Raw genomic sequence first — 24,723 nt, 5'->3', positions numbered from 1 at the left:
CCTTCACCTAGAACTACAGAGCACAATGTTAATGCTTACCCTTAAAAGACCAAGTGCCACTTTCATCTTTTGCCCTCATTAGGCTTGAGTTTAGACCACAAATTCAACTGAGTCCATGTAGAGATGATAAGTAACATTTTGCGTAAGTAACAGTAAATCACACATATTAAACACGGATATGAATGGGGTAAACTCCTATACACTGGAAAACTCTTTATTAAAGATCTTGTTTTGCCCTCATTGATACATAATTCTATAAATAAGATAATACAGGGGAGAAAATTCAGATGTACAATTCATAATCAATTCAGGCCGGTTTTCTCCCTTCCGGCTTCGCTGATCTAGCAGCAAAATTAGCTAAATGGAGACGAAACATAACCAGTAGCATTATATGCAGGATGGAAGAACATTTATCGTATATCATTATCCATTAATTCATACCTCTGATTTTGCAAACGCATGTTGACGTTCATGCTCCAACCTCTTTGTAAGCTGGGTCATTTTCTTCTGTATTGCTTTGTATATGTGTAAATACAAAACATTTGTATGCCATATGCTTATAAACATTCTAATGATTCTTATTTCCATACAGTGCTTGTACGGATAATTGGTTTAACTATGTGCATTTGTAAATGAATTGATATACTAGCTTTGTTAATTGATTTTCTATACTACAGTTATGCTCTCTTAAAAGTTGATGGGCATAATAAAATAACACACTAGAATAAAAGTATATATTGAATCTTAATAACATATTTTTGCTATGATGCCGGTTGTATTCTACTACTCATGGAATACACTTCAACAGTATGGTGGGTGGGTTTGGTTGTGAGTTTGTTTTGAGTGGTGAGTGATAAGTGGGATGGCGGATGTGTCGGTAGGTTGGGTGTGTGGACGGGCAGGCCTTAGCACGAGTGCCATGCTATAATCCATATGATCGGTTTTGAATAACACACAGAAGGAAACATCGCTTAAGCCGTTCAGCACTAGCAGTGCTTTTGACTTCATCAAAGGCTTTGGTGTAAGTTTAAGCTATAATTGGCATTGGAAGCTGACTGGACCCTTCCCGTGTCGGTTTTCGAGGTAGGAAAGGTCGTCAACGGAAGAGTCGGAGCCGGTAGATCATGGAAGCGCTTTACTGCTATCGACATCGAAGGCCGTGCCTTTGGCGTGGAGGTAGCCGCCATTATGAGCTATAGCTCATAAACACCAACAGTAACAATTTGACTCTATACAGTGTGAAAAAAATATCACGGTGTTACGCTGTGGAAATATATCAGTGTTTATAAAATCACATAATAAACAAACTTGCTATTTAAAGGGACTCGCTCATGTTTTTGGGCCAAGTTTAATTTTTCACGGCAAAGTATTTGAAAACAAAAACATTATAAGTAGTGTACTCTTTGATACCAACATTGCAGACAAAAATATGATTAATGTATGAAAACCCTCGTTTTATTACGGAGCGAACCCTCGCAACAAAAACTTAAACTGATCGCCCACAAGGACTCTTACATAAGCTGGAAGATAATTCAACCTTTAAACTCTTTGTTGCAAATCGTGTACTTAAAGACACTATTTTAGTACATATGAACTTCTTAAAGATTCGAACCGTCTTAACACTCCTAATGATTTGCCACACTTTATTTTATCTTAATATCTAATAATACAATGTATTTGTTGTGATCTCTTAAAATGCCGTGAAACGCACATGGACATTGTCATCTTTTGTATCAGATGAATTAAGGTTGTTCATTAACAATACAGTGTATGGGGAGTAACCGGATGATCCGACCGCAACATGCCTGTAAGGGTGATCTCTCTTCGGGCTACAGAAAACTTTGAAACGCAAACTAACAATCTGTCCGCACCAATAATGAGGGACGTAGCTAAACCTCTAATTTTGGTGATTTATAGCTGGGGGTGGGTTTGGGGTGGGGTGGGGGCTCGAAAATGTTTGAAAACCATGGTGCAATCTGGTGCATTCTTGGCGTTCTGAGGTGCTTAATTTGTTACTGCGAAATATGCTGTTTTAGGATCATGTGGTCAAGTAGGCATACTGCAACTTTGGCTGTCTTGTTTGATTTTTTTTTTCAGGATCATGTGAATTCAGCCGGGTAAATTAATCGTACATTGTTTTTGTTAAAATATTAATGACACCATTTTTTTGAAATACATAAGAACATTGTAAATGACAGAAAATAAATATTTGTCATTCCTTAGCACACTTGAAGATAACACATAAACAATTGTTTAATTCATTTGAACAGCTTATCCAGTTGTTGTGATTTATTTATAGAGAAGCGCGACAGACAACACTTTCGAAGGTCTGGTCTTATCGATAGGGTTGACTACACGGCAGTTACTCCCCTTTGAAATTACTTAACAGTGTTCTCACCGACAAGGGATGACATTCATAAACTCAATAAAAAATGTAAACAAAAGTCATTAAACCTAAGAATTGATTATATCATAAGCAGAAGTTAATGCATTTATTATAGTGCATCGTTCCTTTAAAAGTATGATCATATATCACTGTAAATAATAGTTTTATATAACTTTGTTTAGCCGTTAGCATCATATGAATTATAAACAAGTTGAAAAACATGCATCTTTTATGAAAATAATCTTTAAAGTAAAAACAGATACATAAATGGACAGTTATATTATGTTAATGCATTGATGTACATATACAGTAACTTTCTTTGCCTGGCTAAGTATTGTACAGTAATACGTAAATATGAGTTCATATTACAGACATTGCGAAAGATATCTTGTATGGGTAGGGGTTCTTGTGAACTTCAATTCAGTGTTTTAAGTCTTTCAGGTATGTGCCTAATGTGCAGTACGTCAGCAAGGTATGTATGTTTATTGTGCATTACGTCATCCAAGTATATGTATAATGTGCCATACGTTACCCAGATATGCAAAGACATTGTGTTGTCTTATGTTTTGTGTTGTCTCATGTTCTGATTTGTCTCATGTTTTGTGTTGTCTTATGTTCTGATTTGTCTCATGTTCTGTGTCGTCTCATGTTCTGTATTGTCTCATGTTCTGTGTTGTCTCATGTTTTGTGTTGCCTCATGTTTGATCTTGTCTTATGTTTTGTGTTGTCTCATGTTCTGTCTTGTCTCATTTTCTGTCTTGTCTCAAGTTCTGCATTGTCTCATGTTCTGTGTTGTCTCATGTTCTGTCTTGTCTCTTTTTTTCTGTCTCGTCTTATGGTCTGTGTTGTCTCATGGCATGTTCTGTCTTGTCTCATTGTCTGTCTTGTTTCATGGTCTGTGTTGTCTCATGTTCTGTCTTGTCTCATTTTTTTCTGTCTCGTCTTATGGTCTTTGTTGTCTCATATTCTGTGTTGTCCAATTAGCGCCAAAAATCGGCCCATAAAATGAGAGCTTCGAATTTTGTAACCCTTCTCACGTTATTGTTACATGGGTTACAGGCAAATAAATATAACATATTATAAACAATGAAAACAAAAGTCAAAGTTCAACCACAAAAAATCGTATTACGATCAGAGTTATACGGTTACATTAGTTACAATGAGTTACAGCAAAGTTTTTGAAAAAAATGAAAAAGTGTTTTTTTTTTTCTTTCTGAAATTGCAGGTTACGCGGTTACATTGGTTACAACCGGTTACATCGGTTACATCGAAAATTACACGCCTTACAATAAACCAGTGTAACCACTGTTACTATGGTCTTATAGTTGTCACAATATTCAAAGGTTACATTTTATGGGCCAATTTTGTGCCCTATCTCGTGTTGTCTCATGATCTGTCTCGTCTCATGTTCTGTCTCGTCTCATGGTTTGCTTTGTCTTATTGTCTGTCTCGTCTCATGTTCTGTCTTGTCTCATGGTTTGCTTTGTCTCATGTTCTGTCTCCACTCATGTTCTGTCTTGTCTACTGGTTTGCTTTGTCTCATTGTCTGTCTCGTCTCATGGTTTGTCTCGTCTCATGGTTTGCTATGTCTCATTGTCTGTCTCGTCTCATGATTTGTCTTGTCCCATGGTTTGCTTTGTCTCATTGTCTGTCTCGTCTTATGGTTTGTCTCGTCTCATGGTTTGCTTTGTCTCATTGTCTGTCTCGTCTCATGGTCTGTCTCGTCTCATAGTTTGCTTTGTCTCATTGTCTCTCTCGTCTCATGGTTTGCTTTGTCTCATTGTCTGTCTCGTCTCATGGTTTGTCTTGTCTCATGGTTTGCATTGTCTCATTGTCTGTCTTGTCTCATGTTCTGTCTTGTCTCATGGTTTGCTTTGTCTCATGTTCTGTCTCCACTCATGTTCTGTCTTGTCTACTGGTTTGCTTTGTCTCATTGTCTGCCTCGTCTCATGGTTTGTCTCGTCTCATGGTTTGCTATGTCTCATTGTCTGTCTCGTCTCATGATTTGTCTTGTCTCATGGTTTGCTTTGTCTCATTGTCTGTCTCGTCTAATGGATTGTCTCGTCTAATGGTTTGCTTTGTCTCATTGTCTGTCTCGTCTCATTGTCTGTCTCGTCTCATGGTTTGCTTTGTCTCATTGTCTGTCTCGTCTCATTGTCTGTCTCGTGTCATGGTTTGTCTTGTCTCATAGTTTGCTTTGTCTCATTTTCTGTCTCGTCTCATTGTCTGTCTTGTCTTATGGTTTGCTTTGTCTCATTGTCTGTCTCGTCCCATGGTTTGTCTCGTCTCATGGTTTGATTTGTCTCATGGTTCGCTTAATCTCATGGTTTGTCTTGTCTCATGCTCGTCTCGTCTCATGGTTTGCTTTGTCTCATTGTCTGCTTTGAGACATTTTCTGTCAATATGTAGTTTTTGTTCTTTTTTGAACTGACATCGGACATGAGATGGGCTATTTTGAGTTATTTTAAACAGAGCAATTTCTTTGTTATTTGATTTTATATAATTTATGATATTATTACATGTATATACTTGTACTTTCTCGTTCTATAGGCAATGATTGTAGACACATTCACCTGTTTATTTTATCTTTCATTTTCCACTTTTCACCATTTTTAGAATACAACTGGAAAATGGATACTTCATCTTAAATCCGTAAACGATAACTCTTCATTCATGAACCAACGGTGGTTAAACAGGAATCAATTAATATTTGAATGCAGATTATTCCCGAAGAGGGAGATAATAAGCTCTGCTTTTTTGTTTTTATTCCGTTACAATACATCATTTATAAAATCGTATCATAAATCACAAATACTGTTGCAAGCTGATATTGATACATATATTGAAAAAAAATGTGTTTAAACCAACAAACATTTTTTTACAGGCACCAAGATTGGATTTCAATGACAAAATAAAGCATTGTATTGAGAATTTCGTTCATTTACAGAGTATTGGTAGTTGTTGATCTAGTTAGTTTCACTCAAATGTTTTATTGTTTTGAATATAGAAAATCTATATAAAAAGCAATGCAAACAATTACGGAGACTTTCTCTAAATTGAAATGTATTTGTCTGAATATATTCAGAGTCAGACTTGAATCTGCTTTATATGAATTCTTAAAAACAATTTTCCTGTTTCTGTATTAAATATTAGGGGCAAGTCAATTCATTAGGAATAATTACAAAACGGTTCAATATATGTATATGCATTTGTATGTTTTCGACTAAAGATGTAATGTCCGAAACAAATAATTGTTATCGATGAAACATCTTGAAGTTCGTTTAATTGTTATTATGTCACCAATTGCACTTGCGTAGCAATAGAGATGACAACCCTTTGATAAATGTAATTTGGATTATCGAAGATAACATATTTTGGATGATATGCTATGTACTTCTAATCTATTCTTTATGACTGCTGGAGGAGTCTCATGATATGCCATCTAGCTGCGTTGTTATAGGGGAAGAGTTTGAGGGATTTTCTATAGCATGTCCATGCCACATCATATTGGTTCTCCAGTTCATAGCAGTGACCAAGTACATGGAGGGCTGTCTCTATATTTCCACGCCCTCGACTCTCAACACAAACATAGTTGTGTAACTTGTGTAGTGCTTCCCGTCTTCTTTCTTGTTCTCCAAGTTGTCTGAATGTGAGGTACTGCAGGTAGAACATGAATGGTTTGGAGTCAATCACTACAAGGTCAATCCATTTTTCATGTATTGGATTTCTGTGGTGAAAATCTTTAGGACGAATCGTTCTATGCATCTCGTATACTAGGAACCAGGGTACACAGCATACCTCTAATGAATTAAAAACAACGCTGCATGCAACATGTCGTTTAAGCACTTCTAAAACAGGAATCTCATAAGCCTTTTGTAGAAACCTCTCAGAAGGCTCTGGTAACGACCTTCCTGGACATCGACTAAACTGCCACACATCGGCATGCAGCAGTCCCTCCGTGTAGGCCAACACCAATTCCGCCCTCTCATACTGACCACTGCAGTACATCATGGATGCCAACTTTAATCTGCTAGAGGTGAGGTCAGAGTCTAGGGAGGCCTCATACAGGCGGTAAATGTCTGGCGGTATTGGTTGGTTCCAGTGAAGACACGCAGATGCCGCCATGGTGGCAATGTATTGATACATCCATTTAACTGCATGTTGCAATTCTGACCGTATATCCGATTCATTTAGAATCTCCTGAATTTTTATGATAATGTTCTTTGTTTTGGAAATGTTATTTCTTTTAGTCGTCGAGTATAAATAAATATCGAAAATATCAACTATATTTGCACTGAAGCAGTATATCACTGTAGCCAATGTGTTCTGATATCTTGTACTGACTGCTCTGGATTTGTCAACGATCCTCTCCCCTATCTGGTCCATTACTATCTGGGAGACGTAGTCCATGATGTTGTCTATCATGTCAGACAGAACTGTTGATAGAAGAGAAAACTCCCATTTTCTCAGTTTTCCCACAAATAGGTCCACTCCCGAGATCGTGTAATGTGGACAGTGTCGAAGGTTGAACCAACGTTGAAGAGTTTTTAGGCAGTTTATAACACACTGCAGCAGGTTACGTTCCTGCCAGATCTCTGGAGGATATGCCTCTAGAGTGAACAAAAAAGCGGTTTTGAAATGAAACGTGCTCAGTCTATCACCAACTAACGGTTTGAAGAAAGACTTTCGTAAGATCTTTAGAAATGTATAAACCTGTATTTTCAGAATATTGAGATCAAACATGAGCAGTCTTTCAATCAGTGACGTAGAAAACCTCCATTCCAGTTTTGACTGATCACTCTCGGCGTGTCCTTGTGGGACGAGGAATGTTTTACAATGACGTGCCTTTGTGAGTATTTCAGGTCTTGGCCAGTGACCAGGCTTTGGTCTTGTGAATAGGAAATTGCATTCGAACAGCGGTCCATTGTATCTAAACGCGTTTATGTAGTCTAAATCTTTGCTATTACTTCTTGATGGCCCTTGTTTCCTAAATAACCGACCAAAGTTTTGCTTTATCACACTATCTATAAAAGTGTTTTTCAACAACACCCTGCCATCCATAGTTTCTTCGACATCCCATTTTGCGTTCACATTATTCAGTGTTTCAGGCAGTGGACAGTCACGTTTTACAATCTGTATACAACAGTGCTGGGGCGGAGAACGATCGTTCTTTATCACCAAAAGACACCTCTTCCCTGGCTCCCAGTCTGCCCAGTCTATTATCACACTGAAATCGTTCATACATTGTAGAATATCTCTATCTGATTTCATGCCTAGAGTCGTTGTCCCTTCCGATTGGCTACCGAATACAAACGCGTTTTTAATCCAACGATCATTGTCGATGTATGTAATAACATTCATCATCTTCTCATGTATCGAGTATGTCCTCCTCCTCCGAGCCACCATCTGTTTGGTCACGCCGATGTCCCTTAGAACTCTGGACAGCCTCAGGGACATCACATGCTGGCCTTCTGGGTCACGGTCCATTGTCTAAAAATATGCGAATGATGCGGTCGTATATGTATTTTATAAAGATTGATACGATGGTTTTGATTTCAGTTTCATATATAAGTGTAAATATAGCAACAACAGTGAACAAACAAAAGTGTGTGCAGCAGTTTTCTTAAATAATGTACTCTCTTTTAGCGATATTTAACCAAAAACTATTGTGTCTATGTACCTGTCTTAGCAACTTACCATGTTCGGATACAAGAACTCTACCTGTATTGTACCTCTGTAAGCAAATTACCATGATCAGATACAAGAACTCTACCTGTTTGTTCCTGTGTTAGGAACCGACCATGTTCGGTTACTGGTACTGTACCCGTATTGTACCTGTGTTAGCAACTTACCATGTTCGGCTTCTGGGACTGTACCCGTATTGTACCTGTGTTAGATACTAACCACGTTCTGCAACTAGGATTGTCCCTGTATTGTACCTGTGTTAGCAACTTACCATGTTCGGATACTAGGATTGTCCCCGTATTGTACCTGTGTTAGGAACTTACCACGTTCGGCTACTAGGATTGTCCCCGTATTGTACCTGTGTTAGGAACTTACCACGTTCGGCTACTAGGATTGTCCCCGTATTGTACCTGTGTTAGCATCTTACCACGTTCGAGCACTAGGATTGTCCCCGTATTGTACCTGTGTAAGCAACTAACCATGTTCGGATACTGAGACTGTACCCGAATTGTACCTGTGTTAGCAACTAAACATGTTCGGATACTGGGACTCGACCCGCATTGTATCTGTGTTAGCAACTAACGATGTTCGGATACTGGGACTCGACCCGTATTGTATCTGTGTAAGCAACTTACCATGTTCGGATACTGGGACTCTACCCGTATTGTACATGTGTTAGCACCTTACCAAGTTCGGCTACTGGGACTCTACCAGTATTTTACGTGTGTAAGCAACTTACCATGTTCGGATACTGGGACTCTACCCGTATTGCACCTGTGTTAGCAACTAACCATGTTCGGATACTGGGACTCGACCCGTATTGTACCTGTGTTAGCAACTAACCATGTTCGGATACTGGGACTGTACCCGTATTGTATCTGTGTAAGCAACTGTATCCGTATTGTACCTGTGTTATCAACATACCATGTTCGGCTACTGGGACTGTCCCCTTATTGTACCTTTGTAAGCAACTTACCATGTTCGGATACTGGGATTGTCCCCGTATTGTACCTGTGTAAGCAATTTACCATGTTCGGATACTGGGACTGTACCCGTATTGTATCTGTGTAAGCAACTGTATCACTATTGTACCTGTGTTAGCAACATACCATGTTCGGCTACTGGGACTGTCCCCTTATTGTACCTGTGTTAGCACCTTACCTAGTTGGGATACCGGGGGTGTCCCGGTATTGTACCTGTGTAAGCAACTTACTATTTTCGGATACTGGGGTGTCCCCGTAATGTACATGTGTATGCAACTTAGCATGTTCGGATACTGGAACTGTACCCGTATTGTAGCTGTGTAAGCAACTTACCATGTTCGGACACTGAAACTGTACCCGTATTGTACCTGTGTAAGCAACTTACCATGTTCGGATACTGGGACTGTACCCGTATAGTACCTGTATAAGCAACTTACCATGTTCAGATACTGGGACTGTACCCGTATTGTACCTGTGTAAGCAACTTACCATGTTCCGATACTGGGACTCTACCCGTATTGTATCTCTGTTAGCAACTTACCTTGTTCGGATACTGGGTTTTTACCCGTACTGTACCTGTGTTAGCAATTTATTATGTTCGGATACTGGGACAGTATCCGTATTGTAGCTGTGTAAGCAACTTAACGTGTTCGGCTACTGGGACTCTACCCATAATGTACCTGTGTTAGCAACTAACAATGTTCGGATACTGGGACTCTACCCGTATTGTACCTGTGTAAGCAACTTACCATGTTCGGATACTGGGACTGTACCCGTATTTTACCTGTGTTAGCAACTTACCATGCTTGGATACTGGGTCTGTTCCCGTATTGTACCTGTGTTAGCAACTAACCATGTTCGGACACTGGGACTCTATCCGTATTGTACCTGTGTTAGCAACTAACCATGTTCTGATACTGGGACTTGACCCGTTTTGTACCTGTGTTAGCAACTAACCATTTCGGATACTGGGACTCTACCCGTATTGTACCTGTGTTAGCACCTTACCAAGTTCGGCTACATAGACTGTACCCGTATTGTACCTGTGTAAACAACTCACCATGTTCGGCTACAGGGACTGTACCCGTATTGTACCTGTGTAAGCAACTTACCATGGTCGGCTACTGGGACTATACCCGTATTGCACCTGAACAAGCAACTTACCATGTTCGGATACTGGGACTGTATCCGTTTTATACCTGTGTAAGCAACTTACCGAATACTGGGACTATACCCGTATTGTACTTGTGTTAGCAACTTACCATGTTTGGATACTGGGACTGTACCCGTATTGAACTTGTGTAAGCAACTTACCATGTTCGGATACTGGGAGTGTACCCTTATTGTGCCTGTGAAAGCAACTTACCATGTTCGGATACTGGGACTATACACGTATTGTTCTTGTGTAAGAAACTTACCATGTTCGGATACTGGGACTGTACCAAAATTGTACCTGTGTAAGCAACATACAATGTTCGGATACTGGGACTGTATCCGTATTGTACCTGTGTTAGCAATATACCATGTTCGGCTACTGGGACTGTCCCCTTAAAGTACCTGTGTAAGCAACTTAAAAATGTTCGGATACTGGAACTATACCCGTATTGTAGCTATGTAAGCAACCTACCATGTTCGGAGACTGGAACTGTACCCGTATTGTACCTGTGTAAGCAACTTACCATGTTCAGATACTGGGACTGTACCCGTATTGTACCTGTGTAAGCAACTTTCCATGTTCAGATACTGGGACTGTACCCGTATTGTACCTGTGTAAGCAATTTACCATGTTCGGATACTGGGATTGTACCCGTATTGTATCTCTGTTAGCAACTTACCATGTTCGGATACTGTGTTTTACCCGTATTGTACCTGTGTTAGCAACTTACTATGATCGGATACTGGGACTGTATCCGTATTGTAGCTGTGTAAGCAACTTACCATGTTCGGCTACTGGGACTCTACCCGTATTGTACCTGTGTTAGCACCTAACCATGTTCGGCTACTGGGTCTCTACCCGTACTGTACCTGTGTTAGCAACTAACCATGTTCGGATACTGGGACTCTACCCGTACTGTACCTGTGTAAGCAACTTACCAATGTTCGGCTACTGGGACTCTACCCGTATTGTACCTCTGTTAGCAACTAACCACGTTCGGCTACTGGGACTCTACCCATATTGTACCTGTGTTAGCAACTAACCATGTTCGGAAACTGGGACTCTACCCGTTTTGTACCTGTGTTAGCAACTAACCATGTTCGGATACTGGGACTCGACCCTTTTTTTACCTGTGTTAGCAACTTACCATGTTCGGATACTGGGTCTGTTCCCGTATTGTACCTGTGTTAGCAACTTACCATGTTCGGATACTGGGACTCTACCCGTATTGTACCTGTGTTAGCAACTTACAATGTTCGGCTACTGGGGTTGTCCCCGTATTGTCCTTGTGTTAGCAACTTACTTAAGAAGTTTTACCTTTAAGCAAATTCGAATACTATATAAACAAAACATTATTTTAAATAACCTTCAGCACACAACAAATCGATACAGGGCAATTTTCACCATATATGTAAACAAAGAAAGCAACAATCATTTCTTTATATACGAATATTGAATTCACAATCTTTAAACGCGACAAATGATTTATATGTTAAACATAGATTATAACAAAAATGCGAAAACATCTTTACCTGGATAACAAAGTTTTCGTGTTATTTACATCAATCCTTGTAAAGAAATTAAAACGTAATAGAAGAAGAACTCAATCGAAAGTACACCTTTGAAATTTGTCAATATCTATTTTTAGCTTTCACGTCATAGTTTGAGACGGTTGGTTTAAATGTAAAACTTCATAATTTCTATTTTAAGCTTGATTTGTCATGCTTGGTGTTACGTGTAAAATATTTATATAAAATATAAAAAAAAAATGAAAAACATAACAATTCTTTAGCTCTAACTTATATGCATATGATATATCCATTTAAGATAGTCCAAACTAGCTATGATAAATATTATAATGTTTAAACGTCACTAAACTTTAGAGGATTATGTATTCTATTCGAATCATTTCATTCCACTAAAGGATTAAGTGTGTGTGTGGGGGGGGGGGGGATTATTCCCGCCCGGTGCGCCCCAGCCATAATCGTTACTTTATTTGAATTTGGATAAATAAAAAATGATTAATTGTGATTATGATCCTTATCTAAAGTTTCAAAACTTTTAAAGAAGTAAATATTACGCATATTATTGAAACACAGAAATAGTGAGCTTAGCTCAATCCTGTTGTAAGGGACTTAAGAAGTGTCGAGAAATCGGGACCAGGCATTATTACAAAACTGGTTTAATCAAAGTCCAGTGATGTTTTTGTTACTGGTTTTAAAAAGATTTCGGAGTTTATAATGCGATTTTTATTGTATATGTGTATTACGCAGTCTTTAGATTTCAGATTTTTTTAAAATTCTTATACTCGTACAATCGAAGCCAACATGATGATTTTTTGGGCGCGCTGACGTTTGATTTGGAACCGGGAGCAGGCTGAAATCTTAAACATTGAAAACTATAAAAGTGATATTTTCACTGCATTTTTTTGTGTTTACAATACTGAGTTTTAAGACTTACCAAACAATGACGTCATAATAATTATATATTAATGACGTCGATGACGTCAAACCATAGCAACGACGTCAGTATGAAATCAACAACAAACGGGCGTCATGCCCCGAACACACTGCCCTCTTTTAGTAAACAATGGAAAACTCTTCTTTAAAATCGGGCTGGACTAAAGTTAGATTTCGACTCAACCAAAATACCATACACTCTGCACTGACTTCACCGGCGAAGGATCCCGAGTTGTCGACCTTGGTCAAGGAAGTTCAGCGACAGGTAAGATATATCTGTTTGTAATGCACCAGTCAATTGTAACCACGGCCCCCCAGGTCCGGGGGTATACCGTGGATAGCCGGGGAAATGGGCCGTGTTTTTACCTTTCAGGTGGCCCCGCTGTGCCGGATGACTGCGGTAGTTTTGTCTTCGCTTTAAATATAGCGGGGAATGGGCTTTACCTAGGGTCCATGGGGTACGGGGGCATTTGACAGGGATTTAACCATCTGTTCACCATCTGGGCGGGGATTTTAGCCGTGGTTGGCTCGACCGAAAGTCGAAGTCCCCGCTTTGCACCGGACCTGTTGGCCGTGGTTACAATTGACTGTTGCATAAAAGAAACCCATTTATTTTCCGTCCTTCAATTTAATCTGTATTTATTAGTTATAACAAGATAATATAACTCACTCTAGTTGGGCACGATATTACACGAGAGTGTGGTCTCGTGTTTTAAGGGAAACCGAAGTACCCGGAGGAAACCCGCTTGTCCGGCCTGGTGACTACAAACCAAACTCACATGCACTAAGGCCGGGAAACGAACCCGGGTCGCCTTGGTGAGAAGTGAGTGGGCTCCCTTTTTTCTTAGGCCTAAAAGTAATATGTTTGTCTCTGATTTCATTTCAAAAACAAAAAGGTAGGTAGGTCGGGATTTTTTTGACAAATTTTTTATCATCATTTTATTCTAGATATTGTTTCTGTTATCAAAAAATTAAAGATGTGACCCTTTGGAGCATTGGCATACTCAGTATAAGCACCGCTTATTTTGATGGTTTTCAAGGGTCTTTCTCTATGACAAGGACTACCTGCGCGCGCATCCCGGATATAAACCTCGTCCATTTTACAGATCGCATTATTTCTATCATTTGGATTTTTTATGTTTTCCACTGGTCATACTCTATTGCTCGCGCATCCCGGATATAAACTTCATCCATTCTACAGATCGCATTATCTCTATTCTTTTTATTTCATTTTTTTATTTTTTGCACAGGTCATTCCCTTGGCGAAGACTTCTTTAGCGCGCAACCCGGATATAAACGTCGACTATTTAACAGATCACATTTTTTCTATCATTTTGATTGTTTTATGTTTTCCACAGGTCATTCTCTATGGTGAAGACTTTTTGCGCGCGCATCCCAGATATAAACGTCGACCATATTACAGATCACATTATTTCTATCCTTTTTTGTTTTGAACACGTCATTCTCTATGGCGAAGACTTTTTGCGCGCGCAGCCCGGATATGAACGTCGACCATTTTATAGATCACATTATTTCTATCATTTTGAAAACGTTCATGTTTTGCACAGGTCATTCTCTATGGCGAAGACTACTTGCGTGCGCAGCCGGGATATAAAAGCCGGAAGACGGAAATCGAGGAACTCATAGGTAAACATTTCCTTGTTCCATGTTCTTTAAATTATGCGATTGTTTAGTTTATTTTAATTCTTTTTAGCTCGTTGTTGAAGACAATTGAAACACTGTGGTGAATAACTGGATCTCGTGTGGGCCCGCGGCGGCGATAGTCTGCCGGTCCGCGAAGAGGCTACGTGCTATGGCTGCGCCACCCCGGCCGCCCGAGAGCGGGCCAGGTGCACGTTGACTCCCGCAGGCGGCGGTGCACAGAGTATTGTCGTGCGAATAGTCTGGGCGGGAGCGGCGGCGGAGATACGGCCACACACAGCCTCGCGCGGTCTTGACCGGGCTACTAGTCGAGCGGCGGCCCATAGTACGCTGAAACATTATAGTTTGTTTCCCGGCTCACACCTATTTCACTAAATCGTTCTCACCATGGTGACGATAAGACACAAACAGTCTGGAGTGCTAGAATAAGTATCTTCCATGGCCGAGAGTGTAAGATAGGTTCATCCCGACCCGAGCGTAGGGTGTTTTGAGGAAACGAGGTTTACATGAAGCATCTACCATAGCCGCTCGTGTAAGAAAGGTTCATCCCGACCCTCTCGCAGGGTGTTTTGCGGAAAGCATGGTTAAATTATTGGATCTACTTTTCTCCTACCTCAGATAAGTAGATCCATTAATTTAACCATGCTAGAAATTCTTATCTTGCCCATGGGCGAAGACAAAATGCCCGTATGGAACTTCTTTTAATGGTCACCACATTGTAATTACCTCCCTTGTTGAAGACTGTCGTCTGTAGCGCATCATGAAAACCTTGTCTTGTGGCAATATTTAGAACGCTAGTTAATTATTTCTCGCTTCAAATGTCACCAGAAAACAGTTTTCACGCACCTTTCAAGAAATAATGTTTCTCTATTCTAAGAACTATTTAAAGACCGATCAGACAATTTACATACTCTGAATCACTGCGCGAATATCCATGACAACCACGAATTATCCGTACGCAATTATTTTCACTAAGCACAAAAGTTACAGCAAAAAAATACATTTTTACTTAATTTTGTTTAACTGAGGTGGGAGAAAACGCATCTACCATAGCCGCTCGTGTAAGATAGGTTCATCCTGACACTCGCACAGGGTGTTTTGCGGAAACTCGGTAAACCTCGTTTCCGCAAAACACCCTACGCTCGGGTCGGGATGAACATATCTTACACTCTCGGCCATTGAAGATACTTATAATCTAAGGTGGGAGAAAGAGATCTTACCGGCCCTGATGGGGGGGGGGGGTAAACCAGCAACCTCTTTGGTGAGAGGCATACACCAATACCACTAGACCAGCCCCAACCTTGAGTTGATTTAACCTGCAACCTCTTGAGTGAGAGGCAGACACCAACACCACTAGACCAGCCCCAACCGTATGATGATTTTACCTGCAACCTCTTGAGTGAGAGGCGGACGCTAATTCCACTAGATCACCCTGGCCCCCTCCCCCCCGGTGATGGATAAAACCATCAACCTCTTCAGTGATAGGCGGACATTTATATCATAAGAACGCTCCCCCACTCCGGAGGGATCAATCTCTAAATCTCTTCAGTGAGAGGCGGACACCAGCCTTAACCCGGTTGGGATCAAAATCACAAACATCTTGTTGCCTTCTTTGTTTACATCAGAGGTGGCCCCCTATATCACAAACCATTCTCAGGGATCAAACCCGAAACTCTTTTGGTGATATGCGGACATATATACCACAAGACCAGCCTTACCCTGATGGGGATTATACAAGCAACCTCTTTGGTATGAGACGTACACCTTTACCACTAGACCACTCTAAACATGGCGGCGATCAAACCCAAAACAGCTTGGCTGAGAGGTGGACACCTATACCACCAAAACAGCCTCACCCTGGGTATATCAAACCAATAACAATGTCAGTGGAAAAATACACCGTTACTACTAGACATAATTATACTACTTCAAAAAAATTAGAGTGATAAGCGGAAACCTAGACCAGCTTCACTCCTGCGGAGATTAAACCAAAGACTGTTTGATGAGAGGTTTACTGCTTTACCAAATGAGCATTTTCCCGCTGGTTGGAATTAAACCCGCAACCTCTTGGGTGAGAGGCTGACACATATACCACCAAAATAGCCTCACCCTGCGGGAGAACAAACGATAAACAATTTTAGTGAAAAAAGGACACCTATACTTCTAGACATATACTACTTCAAAACTTGTCTAGTGATATGCGGAAATTTATACCGCTACACCAGCTTCACTCCTGCGGAGGTTAAACCAACAACCTCGTTTGGGAGAGGTGTACTCCTTTACCGAAAAACACTTTTCCCCCTGGTTAAGATTCAACCCGCAACCTCTTGGGTGAGAGGCGGCAACTTTTACCACTCAAACAGCCTAAACGTGGTGGGGATTAAACAAGCAACATCTTTGATGAAAGACGGGCATCCATACCACTAAGCCAATTTCACCCTTTAAGATTCGGCTGTTTTACCTCAGTCGGGAAGTTAACCTTCGTTCGACAATAATAATAAAAGCAGATCGCAAAAACAGACAAAGCTTATAACAATAAAAAGAGTGAAAATTTATCATTCTTTCTTTCTTTAACAATACAAAAAATTCGCTGCTTACGAGAAAATGCTTCGAAATAAAAGTTTTTTCTAACGATTAAAATAGTTTTTCTTATATTTTCCGTAGAGTCGTATAGAACACGCCTATTTATAGAATGAAACTTTACTTTGAAGCTAACTCAAAAAAGCAAGGTGAACAAAGCCAGCCTGACAACGGAAATGACATCATTGCCGAGCGGAAGTTCAATCGACTTGTGCGCAAGATCTATAATTATGGGACGAAACTGTTGGTGTACAAGGAAAAACGAAATAAACGGTAAGTTTGATAGAGATAAGAAAAGTAATCATTTAGCATAGCGTAAGAGTGCATTGTAAGATGTGCGCAAAAAGCAGTTGAGTGCTAGGCCACTAACCCCATCCTACCAGGCCGATGTGCCACTATCCTCACAACGCCTGAACTCAATGCCACTTACCTCACACCGCCAGAACTCAAGGCCACTAACCTCACCCTATCAGGCCGATAGTCGACCAACCTCACACCGCCAGTATTCAATGCCACTAACCTCACCCTATCAGGCCGATAGGCGACCAACCTCACACCGCCAGTATTCAATGCCACTAACCCCATCCTATCAGACCGATAGGCGACCAACCTCACACCGCCAGTATTCAATACCACTAACCCCATCCTACCAGGCCGATAGGTGACCAACCTCACACCGCCAGTATTCAATGCCACTAACCTCACCCTATCAGACCGATAGGCGACCAACCTCACACCGCCAGTATTCAATGCCACTAACCTCACCCTATCAGGCCGATAGGCGACCAACCTCACACCGCCAGTATTCAATGCCACTAACCTCACCCTATCAGACCGATAGGCGACCAACATCACACCGCCAGTATTCAATGCCACTAACCCCATCCTACCAGGCCGATAGGTGACCAACCTCACACCGCCAGTATTCAATGCCACTAACCTCACCCTATCAGACCGATAGGCGACCAACCTCACACCGCCAGTATTCAATGCCACTAACCTCACCCTATCAGGCCGATAGGCGACCAACCTCACACCGCCAGTATTCAATGCCACTAACCTCACCCTATCAGACCGATAGGCGACCAACATCACACCGCCAGTATTCAATGCCACTAACCCCATCCTACCAGGCCGATAGGTGACCAACCTCACACCGCTAGTATTCAATGCCACTAACCTCACCCTATCAGGCCGATAGGCGACCAAACTCACACCGCCAGTATTCAATGCCACTAACCTAACCCTACCAGGCCGAAAGGCGACCAACCTCACACCGCCAGTATTCAATGCCACTAAGTTCACCCTATCAGGACGATAGGCGACCAACCTCACACCGCCAGTATTCAATGCCACTAACCTCACCCTATCAGGCCGATAGGCGACCAAACTCACACCGCCAGTATTCAATGCCACTAACCTCACCCTATCAGACCGATAGGCGACCAACCTCACACCGCCAGTATTTAATGCCACTAACCTCACCCTATCAGGCCGATAGGCGACCAAAATCACACCGCCAGTAGTCAATGCCACTAACCTAACCCTATCAGGCCGATAGGCGACCAAAATCACACCGCCAGTAGTCAATGCCACTAACCGTACCCTATCAGGCTGATAGGCGACATATCTCACACCGCCAGTATTCAATGCCACCAACCTATTCCTACCAGGCCGATAAGCGACCAAACTCACACCGCCAGTATTCAATGCCACTAACCTCACCCTATCAGACCGATAGGCAACCAAAATCACACCGCCAGTATTCAATGCCACTAACCCCATCCTACCAGGCCGATAGGCGACCAACCTCACACCGCCAGTATTCAATGCCACTAACCTCACCCTATCAGGCCGATAGGCGACCAAACCCACACCGCCAGTATTCAATGCCACTAACCTAACCCTACCAGGCCGAAAGGCGACCAACCTCACACCGCCAGTATTCAATGCCACTAAGTTCACCCTATCAGGACGATAGGCGACCAACCTCACACCGCCAGTATTCAATGCCACTAACCTCACCCTATCAGGCCGATAGGCGACCAAACTCACACCGCCAGTATTCAATGCCACTAACCTCACCCTATCAGGCCGATAGGCGACCAACCTCACACCGCCAGTATTCAATGCCACTAACCTCACCCTATCAGGCCGATAGGCGACCAAAATCACACCGCCAGTAGTCAATGCCACTAACCTCACCCTATCAGGCCGATAGGCGACCAACCTCACACCGCCAGTATTCATTGCCACTAACCGTACCCTATCAGGCTGATAGGCGACATATCTCACACCGCCAGTATTCAATGCTACCAACCTATTCCTACCAGGCCGATAAGCGACCAAACTCACACCGCCAGTATTCAATGCCACTAACCTCACCCTATCAGACCGATAGGCAACCAACCTCACACCGCCAGTATTCAATATCACTAACCTCACCCTATCAGACCGATAGGCGACCAACCTCACACCGCCAGTATTCAATGCCACTAACCTCACCCTATCAGGCCGATAGGCAACCAAATTCACACCGCCAGTATTCAATGCCACTAACCTCACCCTATCAGGCCGATAGGCGACCAACCTCACACCGCCAGTATTTAATGCCACTAACCTCACCCTTTCAGCGCACAAGGATACTGAGTTTAATTTAAAGAAATGTGCAGGAAACACGGTATTGCTACTTTATGAGACCATAGTAAATCGCAGTAAATCTTTTAGCATTCACCAATTATTTTATATTATTGCGTGTTCAGCTATTAAATTCACAGTTATATTATACATTTTTATATTTCCATCAATAAATTATTTAGTAAGTAGTTAAAGGTTCACAACTAAAAAATTATGTTTGCGATATAAGAATACGAGTATCACTTTAAAGATGCACTATTACTCCCAAATAAGATTTTTACACATTTAAAACAAGTGTTTTGATATACCAAAAGGATGAACAAATGTCGAAAACAATGGTTCTTATAAAGGAATTTGCATTATTTAGTAAGTTGGTGAGGGTGTATCACTCAAAATGTAGGTTTGTTTTACATGTGTATGTATTAATTTTTAATAAGAGTGTCACCTTAAAACATGCTGAATATGCTGGATATACTTGATCACTGACCATTAATTGTTTACTTTTTCACCGGCATTGTTTGTCCAATTCTCATTTATCAGAGGTTTGATAATGATCAATCTGTGGTATGCTTAGTATCATTACTCTGGTGAACGAGAATATAAGTATCTTCCATGGCCGAGAGCGTTAGATAGGTTCATCCAAACCCGAACGAGGTTTACCGAGCTAAACACCCTGCGCGAAGGTTGGGATGAACCTACCTTACACGAGCGGCTATGGTAGATGCTTTTTCTCCCACCTCAGTTAAACAAAATTAAGTAAAAATGTATTTTTTGCTTGAATTCTTATGTGCATAGTGAGAAAAATGCGTAAGGATATGTGATAATTCGTGGTTGTCATGGATATGGGCGCAGTGATTCAGATTATGTTAATAGTTAAATCGGTCTTTAAATAGTTCTGAGTGAAGCATTATTTCGTAAAAGGTGTGTGGAAACTTTTTTTATGGTGACAAATAAGATTAATTATTTATTATGGGAAATAATTAATTAGCACTCTAAATCTTGCCCCAAGACAAGGTTTCTATGATGCTACAGACGACAGTTTTCAACAAGGGAGGTAACTACAATGTGATGACCATTAAAAAGGAGTTCCATACGGGTACTTGTTTTATCTTTGCCCGTGGGCAAGATAAGAATTTCTAGCTTGGTTAATGTTTTGGATCTACTTATCTGAGGTGGGAGAAGGTGTTTGACCTCGTACGCCGGATATAGTAAATGGTATGCGACCTTAAAGCTACACTCTTACAGACAGACCATTCTTACAACTTTTTTTTATTTTTTTTTTGTCTTGGAAAGTGCAATTTGTTTGCTGAAATATCTGCAAACCAATGATATAAGATTGCTGACAAAAATCAGATTTTCGATTTTCATATTTCCGTTCGGAAATTAATGTTTTATGACTAACGGTTTAAGGAAAATGCATACAACATCAATTTTTGAACTTAAATATAAAAATCTGCGATCAATTATTTGTCAGCAGGCTTATATAACTGGTTTCCATGGACTTTCGCAAGAAATGGCTCGTTCCAAGACAATAATTAAAAAAAGGTGTCAAAGCGTTCACTTTATGAGAGTTCAGCTTTAAATGATTCGTCCGTACTTTGTACATCTCAAGAGGAGTTTTCTCCCCATATATGATGTTGGGGATTGTGGAACACTAGAAATCAGGGTTATCTTTCATGAAAATTGGTCAATTGACAATAGAATATATAGGAAATTTATTAAGTGGTCTCTGTGTATACCACGTTATATATCGCGTCATAAATGCTTTGTCGAAAGGCAATATTTTGCTTCGAAAGAAGACTTTAAAAAACATAACGCAGACTTCAAGGCTCTGTGAGTGGCATTGACTTCCTTTGTTTCATTTATATGGTGAGGAAAAAGAAAACTATCTTTGTTTTAAGTGTTCATTCGAAGCATTCTACTGCATTCCGAGTTGGCATCAATGACGTTATTTATCTCGCGATACACACACGCACTGTGTATAGACGATTTACAATGTCAGAATTCGTTACATTTAACTACGCTGCAAGAAGATCACGTAGTAGTTTCAATTTATCAGCTCAACCGAAGGTATTGACTCTTATGAATCTTAATGACGTATGCTATCATACATATGATCTTTTTTGAAAATCACATGGAATGAAACATCGCTTAAGCCGTTCAGCACTATCATAGGCTTTTATGTATGTTTAAGCTATTATTCGCTTTGGAAGCTGACTGGACCCTTCCCGTCGGTTTTCGAGGTAGGAAAGCTCGTCAACGGAAGAGTCGGAACCGGTAGATCACGGAAGCGCTTAACCGCACTCGACATCGATGGCCGTGCCTTTGATTTGGAGGTAGCCGCCATTATGAACTGTAGCTCATAAACACCAACAGTAACAATTTGACACCATAAAGAGTAAAATAAGATTATAATGTTACGCTGTGAAAATAATTCAGTATTTAAAAATCAGTGAATAAACAACCTTTATGTTATTTAAAGGGACTGGCTCATGTTTTTGGACCATTTTTCACGGTAATGTATTTGAAAATACTAAAATTATGATTATTTTACTCTTTGATACCGAATTTGCGGACAGAAATACAATTAAAGTATGAACAACTCGTTTTAGTGGGGTGCGAAGTCTCGCCGGGTTATAAAACTGACAACAAAACCGATCGCCCACAAGGACTCTTACATAAGCTGCGGGATAATTCAACCTTGAAACTCTTTGTTGAAAATCGTGGACTTTAAAGACACTATTTAATTACATATGAAAGTTTTTAAGTGTTCGAACCGTCTTAACACTCCTAATGAATTGCCACACTTTATTTCATCTTAATATCTAATAATAAAATGTATTTGTTGTGATCTCTTAAAATGCCGTGAAACGCACATGGACATTTTCATATTTTGTATCAGATGAATTAAGGTCGTTAATTAACTATACAGTGTATGGGGAGTTAACGGTTGATCCGAACGCAACATGCCTGTAAGGGTGATCTCTCTTCGGGCTACAGAAAACTTTGAAACGCAAACTAACAATCTGTCCGTACCAATAATCAGGGGCGTAGCTAGACCTCTAATTTTGACCCCTCCCCTCGAACATTTGTAAAAACCAAGAGGCAATCTAGTGAATTCTGGGCGTTCTGAGGTGCTCTATTTATGATACAAAAATGGTCTGTTTTGTAGTCAAGTAGGCATACTGCAATTAGAGCTGATTTGTTGATTTTTTTTTCTTCAGAACCATGTGGATTCAGCAGCTACACGCCTGATATTGTAACGCTATTTATTTCATGCTTTACGATGAAATATGGGGTTTTAACAGTGAAATAACAACAGTTAAAATATCAATTTGATATGTTCACTGCAAAAATAAGTAGTGAAAATATCAACTTTCAGAACTACTTTTAAATTCCTTTGTTGTTACATGTATTTGCCTTGATCAAAACAGAACACTGGACTTCAGTAAATTATGTCAAAAAATGTTTCAAAAAGTAAAGAAATGTTTTATAAATTTAAATAAATATATAATTAACAACTTACCGTTTATTACCGGTTATCCGGTTTATCAAACATTTTACTGATCTTTGAAGCTGAGTGTTCGAACATTTGCTTTCATACCAAACAAATTACAGACAAAAACAACTGTTTGAACATAAATAAAATTTTATATCATCGTTCAAATATATTTTGAACTGTTAACCGTTGTAGTACGTAAAATGAGCTTCCTGGAGAATTCACACAACAATTTACAGATAGATCCGATTTTTTTTACCCCACCCACACCTCAAAATGTGTCAACAAACTAGCGTGACATTTACTCTTTATCTGGAAAACAAACAATTTAAAGCGAAACAGACTGGTCTCTGACATTAAGATGACTGAATATTAACTTACTATAAAAACACGCGTACATGCAGTCTTAAACTAAGAAGAACGGTTAAAATCCAATGAGTATCCACATTTGTTTTGCTAACACATTTGACCTTCCAAATTTTCATTCTTTAAATCGCGGCGTAGTAATTTGGTTATGTATTCATGCCCATCTTAAGATAAAAAGTGTTTTCATTATTTTTGGAACATATGTGCACTAATAATACTTCATTGTTTACGGTTCATAAAGCTTTGCAATATAAAAACGAATATTAAGCTATAAGAATGAATAGCAGAGAACTATTTCTCAGCAAACCGAAAGTAGAAAAGTTGATAGCTATAATTATGCATGAGGGGCGTCCCAAGGGTAGCTGCGTAAAGCCCACCCTTTTAAAAAAGGGGATAATCCAGAAATAAATAAAAAACAACAACAAATAAAACTCCGAAAATAAGCAAAAATGAAACAGAAAGTTTGTTTATTTAAGTGTAATATCGTATGTGATAAATCCGCCATAGTCTGGATACAACTATTGTGTTTACCTTAAATTGGAACTTCAAAATTTTCTATGACAAAATCAGTTTGCGTGCAAGTTTTTTGTTTGCATTGTTTTAACAGAATTGACGAAGGGTTAGTTTCTTATGAAAATATGCTTCTTTTGACCGTATTTTGGAATCGTTTAGAGTACTTTGTTGGCGCCATATTGGGGGGGGGGGTGACCTGTTGAGGCGCCTACTTCATGTTAGATAGGAGGCCAATTCACGTTCACCTGAGTGATAATTATGTGCGTACCACGTTAGATTTATCATTATAAAACCTATGATGAATACAAATGAGGAGAAATAGTTATTAATACATGCGTTTAACTAAGTTAATCAAATGTTATGTTATGTCCAATGTTCTGTATTGTCTCATGTTCTGTGTTGTTTTATGTTCTGTGTGGTTTTATGTTTTGTGTTGTTTTATGTTTTGTATTGTCTCATTGTCCATGTTCTGTGTTATCTCATGTTCTATGTTGTCTCATGTGTGTGTTGTTTAATGATTTTTGATGTCTCATGTGCGTGTTGTCTTATATTCAGTGTTATCTCAAGTTATGTGTTGTCTCATGTTTTGTCTTGTCTGATGTTTTGTATTGTTTCATGTTCTTTTTGTCGCATATTCTATGTTGTCTCATGTTTTGTGTTGTCTCATGGTATGTGTTGTCTCATGTTCTGTGTTATCTCATGTTCTGTGTTGTATCAAAGACCCATGTTTGGTGATGTCTCATTTACTGTGTTGTCTCATGGGTGTGTTATCTCATGTTCTGTGTTGTCTTATGTAC

At 40.1% G+C, this 24,723-nt stretch overlaps 2 protein-coding genes across 2 annotated transcripts; one reads left to right on the top strand and one right to left on the bottom strand.

Annotated features, from left to right (window-relative positions):
- Positions 1 to 5,794: 5,794 nt before the first annotated feature.
- Positions 5,795 to 11,851, bottom strand: LOC128224353 (uncharacterized). Its single transcript, XM_052934170.1, has 2 exons — positions 11,743 to 11,851; positions 5,795 to 7,876 (listed from the first exon to the last, which is right to left on the bottom strand). The coding sequence occupies exon 2, from the start codon at positions 7,871 to 7,873 to the stop codon at positions 5,795 to 5,797; it is 2,079 nt and encodes a 692-aa protein (XP_052790130.1). The 5' UTR covers positions 7,874 to 7,876; positions 11,743 to 11,851.
- Positions 11,852 to 12,502: 651 nt separating this feature from the next.
- Positions 12,503 to 22,803, top strand: LOC128224352 (uncharacterized). The gene is made up of 4 exons (XM_052934169.1): positions 12,503 to 12,934; positions 14,238 to 14,316; positions 17,043 to 17,184; positions 22,773 to 22,803. The coding sequence occupies exons 1-4, from the start codon at positions 12,800 to 12,802 to the stop codon at positions 22,801 to 22,803; spliced, it is 387 nt and encodes a 128-aa protein (XP_052790129.1). The 5' UTR covers positions 12,503 to 12,799.
- The last annotated feature ends 1,920 nt before the right edge of the window (positions 22,804 to 24,723 follow it).

This window comes from Mya arenaria, chromosome 17 (assembly GCF_026914265.1).
Source record: "Mya arenaria isolate MELC-2E11 chromosome 17, ASM2691426v1".
NCBI classification, from domain to species: Eukaryota; Metazoa; Mollusca; class Bivalvia; order Myida; family Myidae; genus Mya; species Mya arenaria.
Note: the sequence above shows the minus strand (reverse complement) of the source record. Positions and strands in the feature narration are given on the sequence as shown.

Excerpts from the sequence above, each read along its gene's own strand:
- LOC128224353 (XM_052934170.1), bottom strand. The coding sequence starts at position 7,873 with ATGGACCGTGACCCAGAAGGCCAGCATGTGATGTCCCTGAGGCTGTCC.
- LOC128224352 (XM_052934169.1), top strand. The coding sequence starts at position 12,800 with ATGGAAAACTCTTCTTTAAAATCGGGCTGGACTAAAGTTAGATTTCGA. Across the intron at positions 14,317-17,042 it reads GGAAATCGAGGAACTCATAG|CTAACTCAAAAAAGCAAGGT; the intron begins GTAAACATTTCC and ends TTTACTTTGAAG. Across the intron at positions 17,185-22,772 it reads AAGGAAAAACGAAATAAACG|AACCATGTGGATTCAGCAGC; the intron begins GTAAGTTTGATA and ends TTTTTTCTTCAG.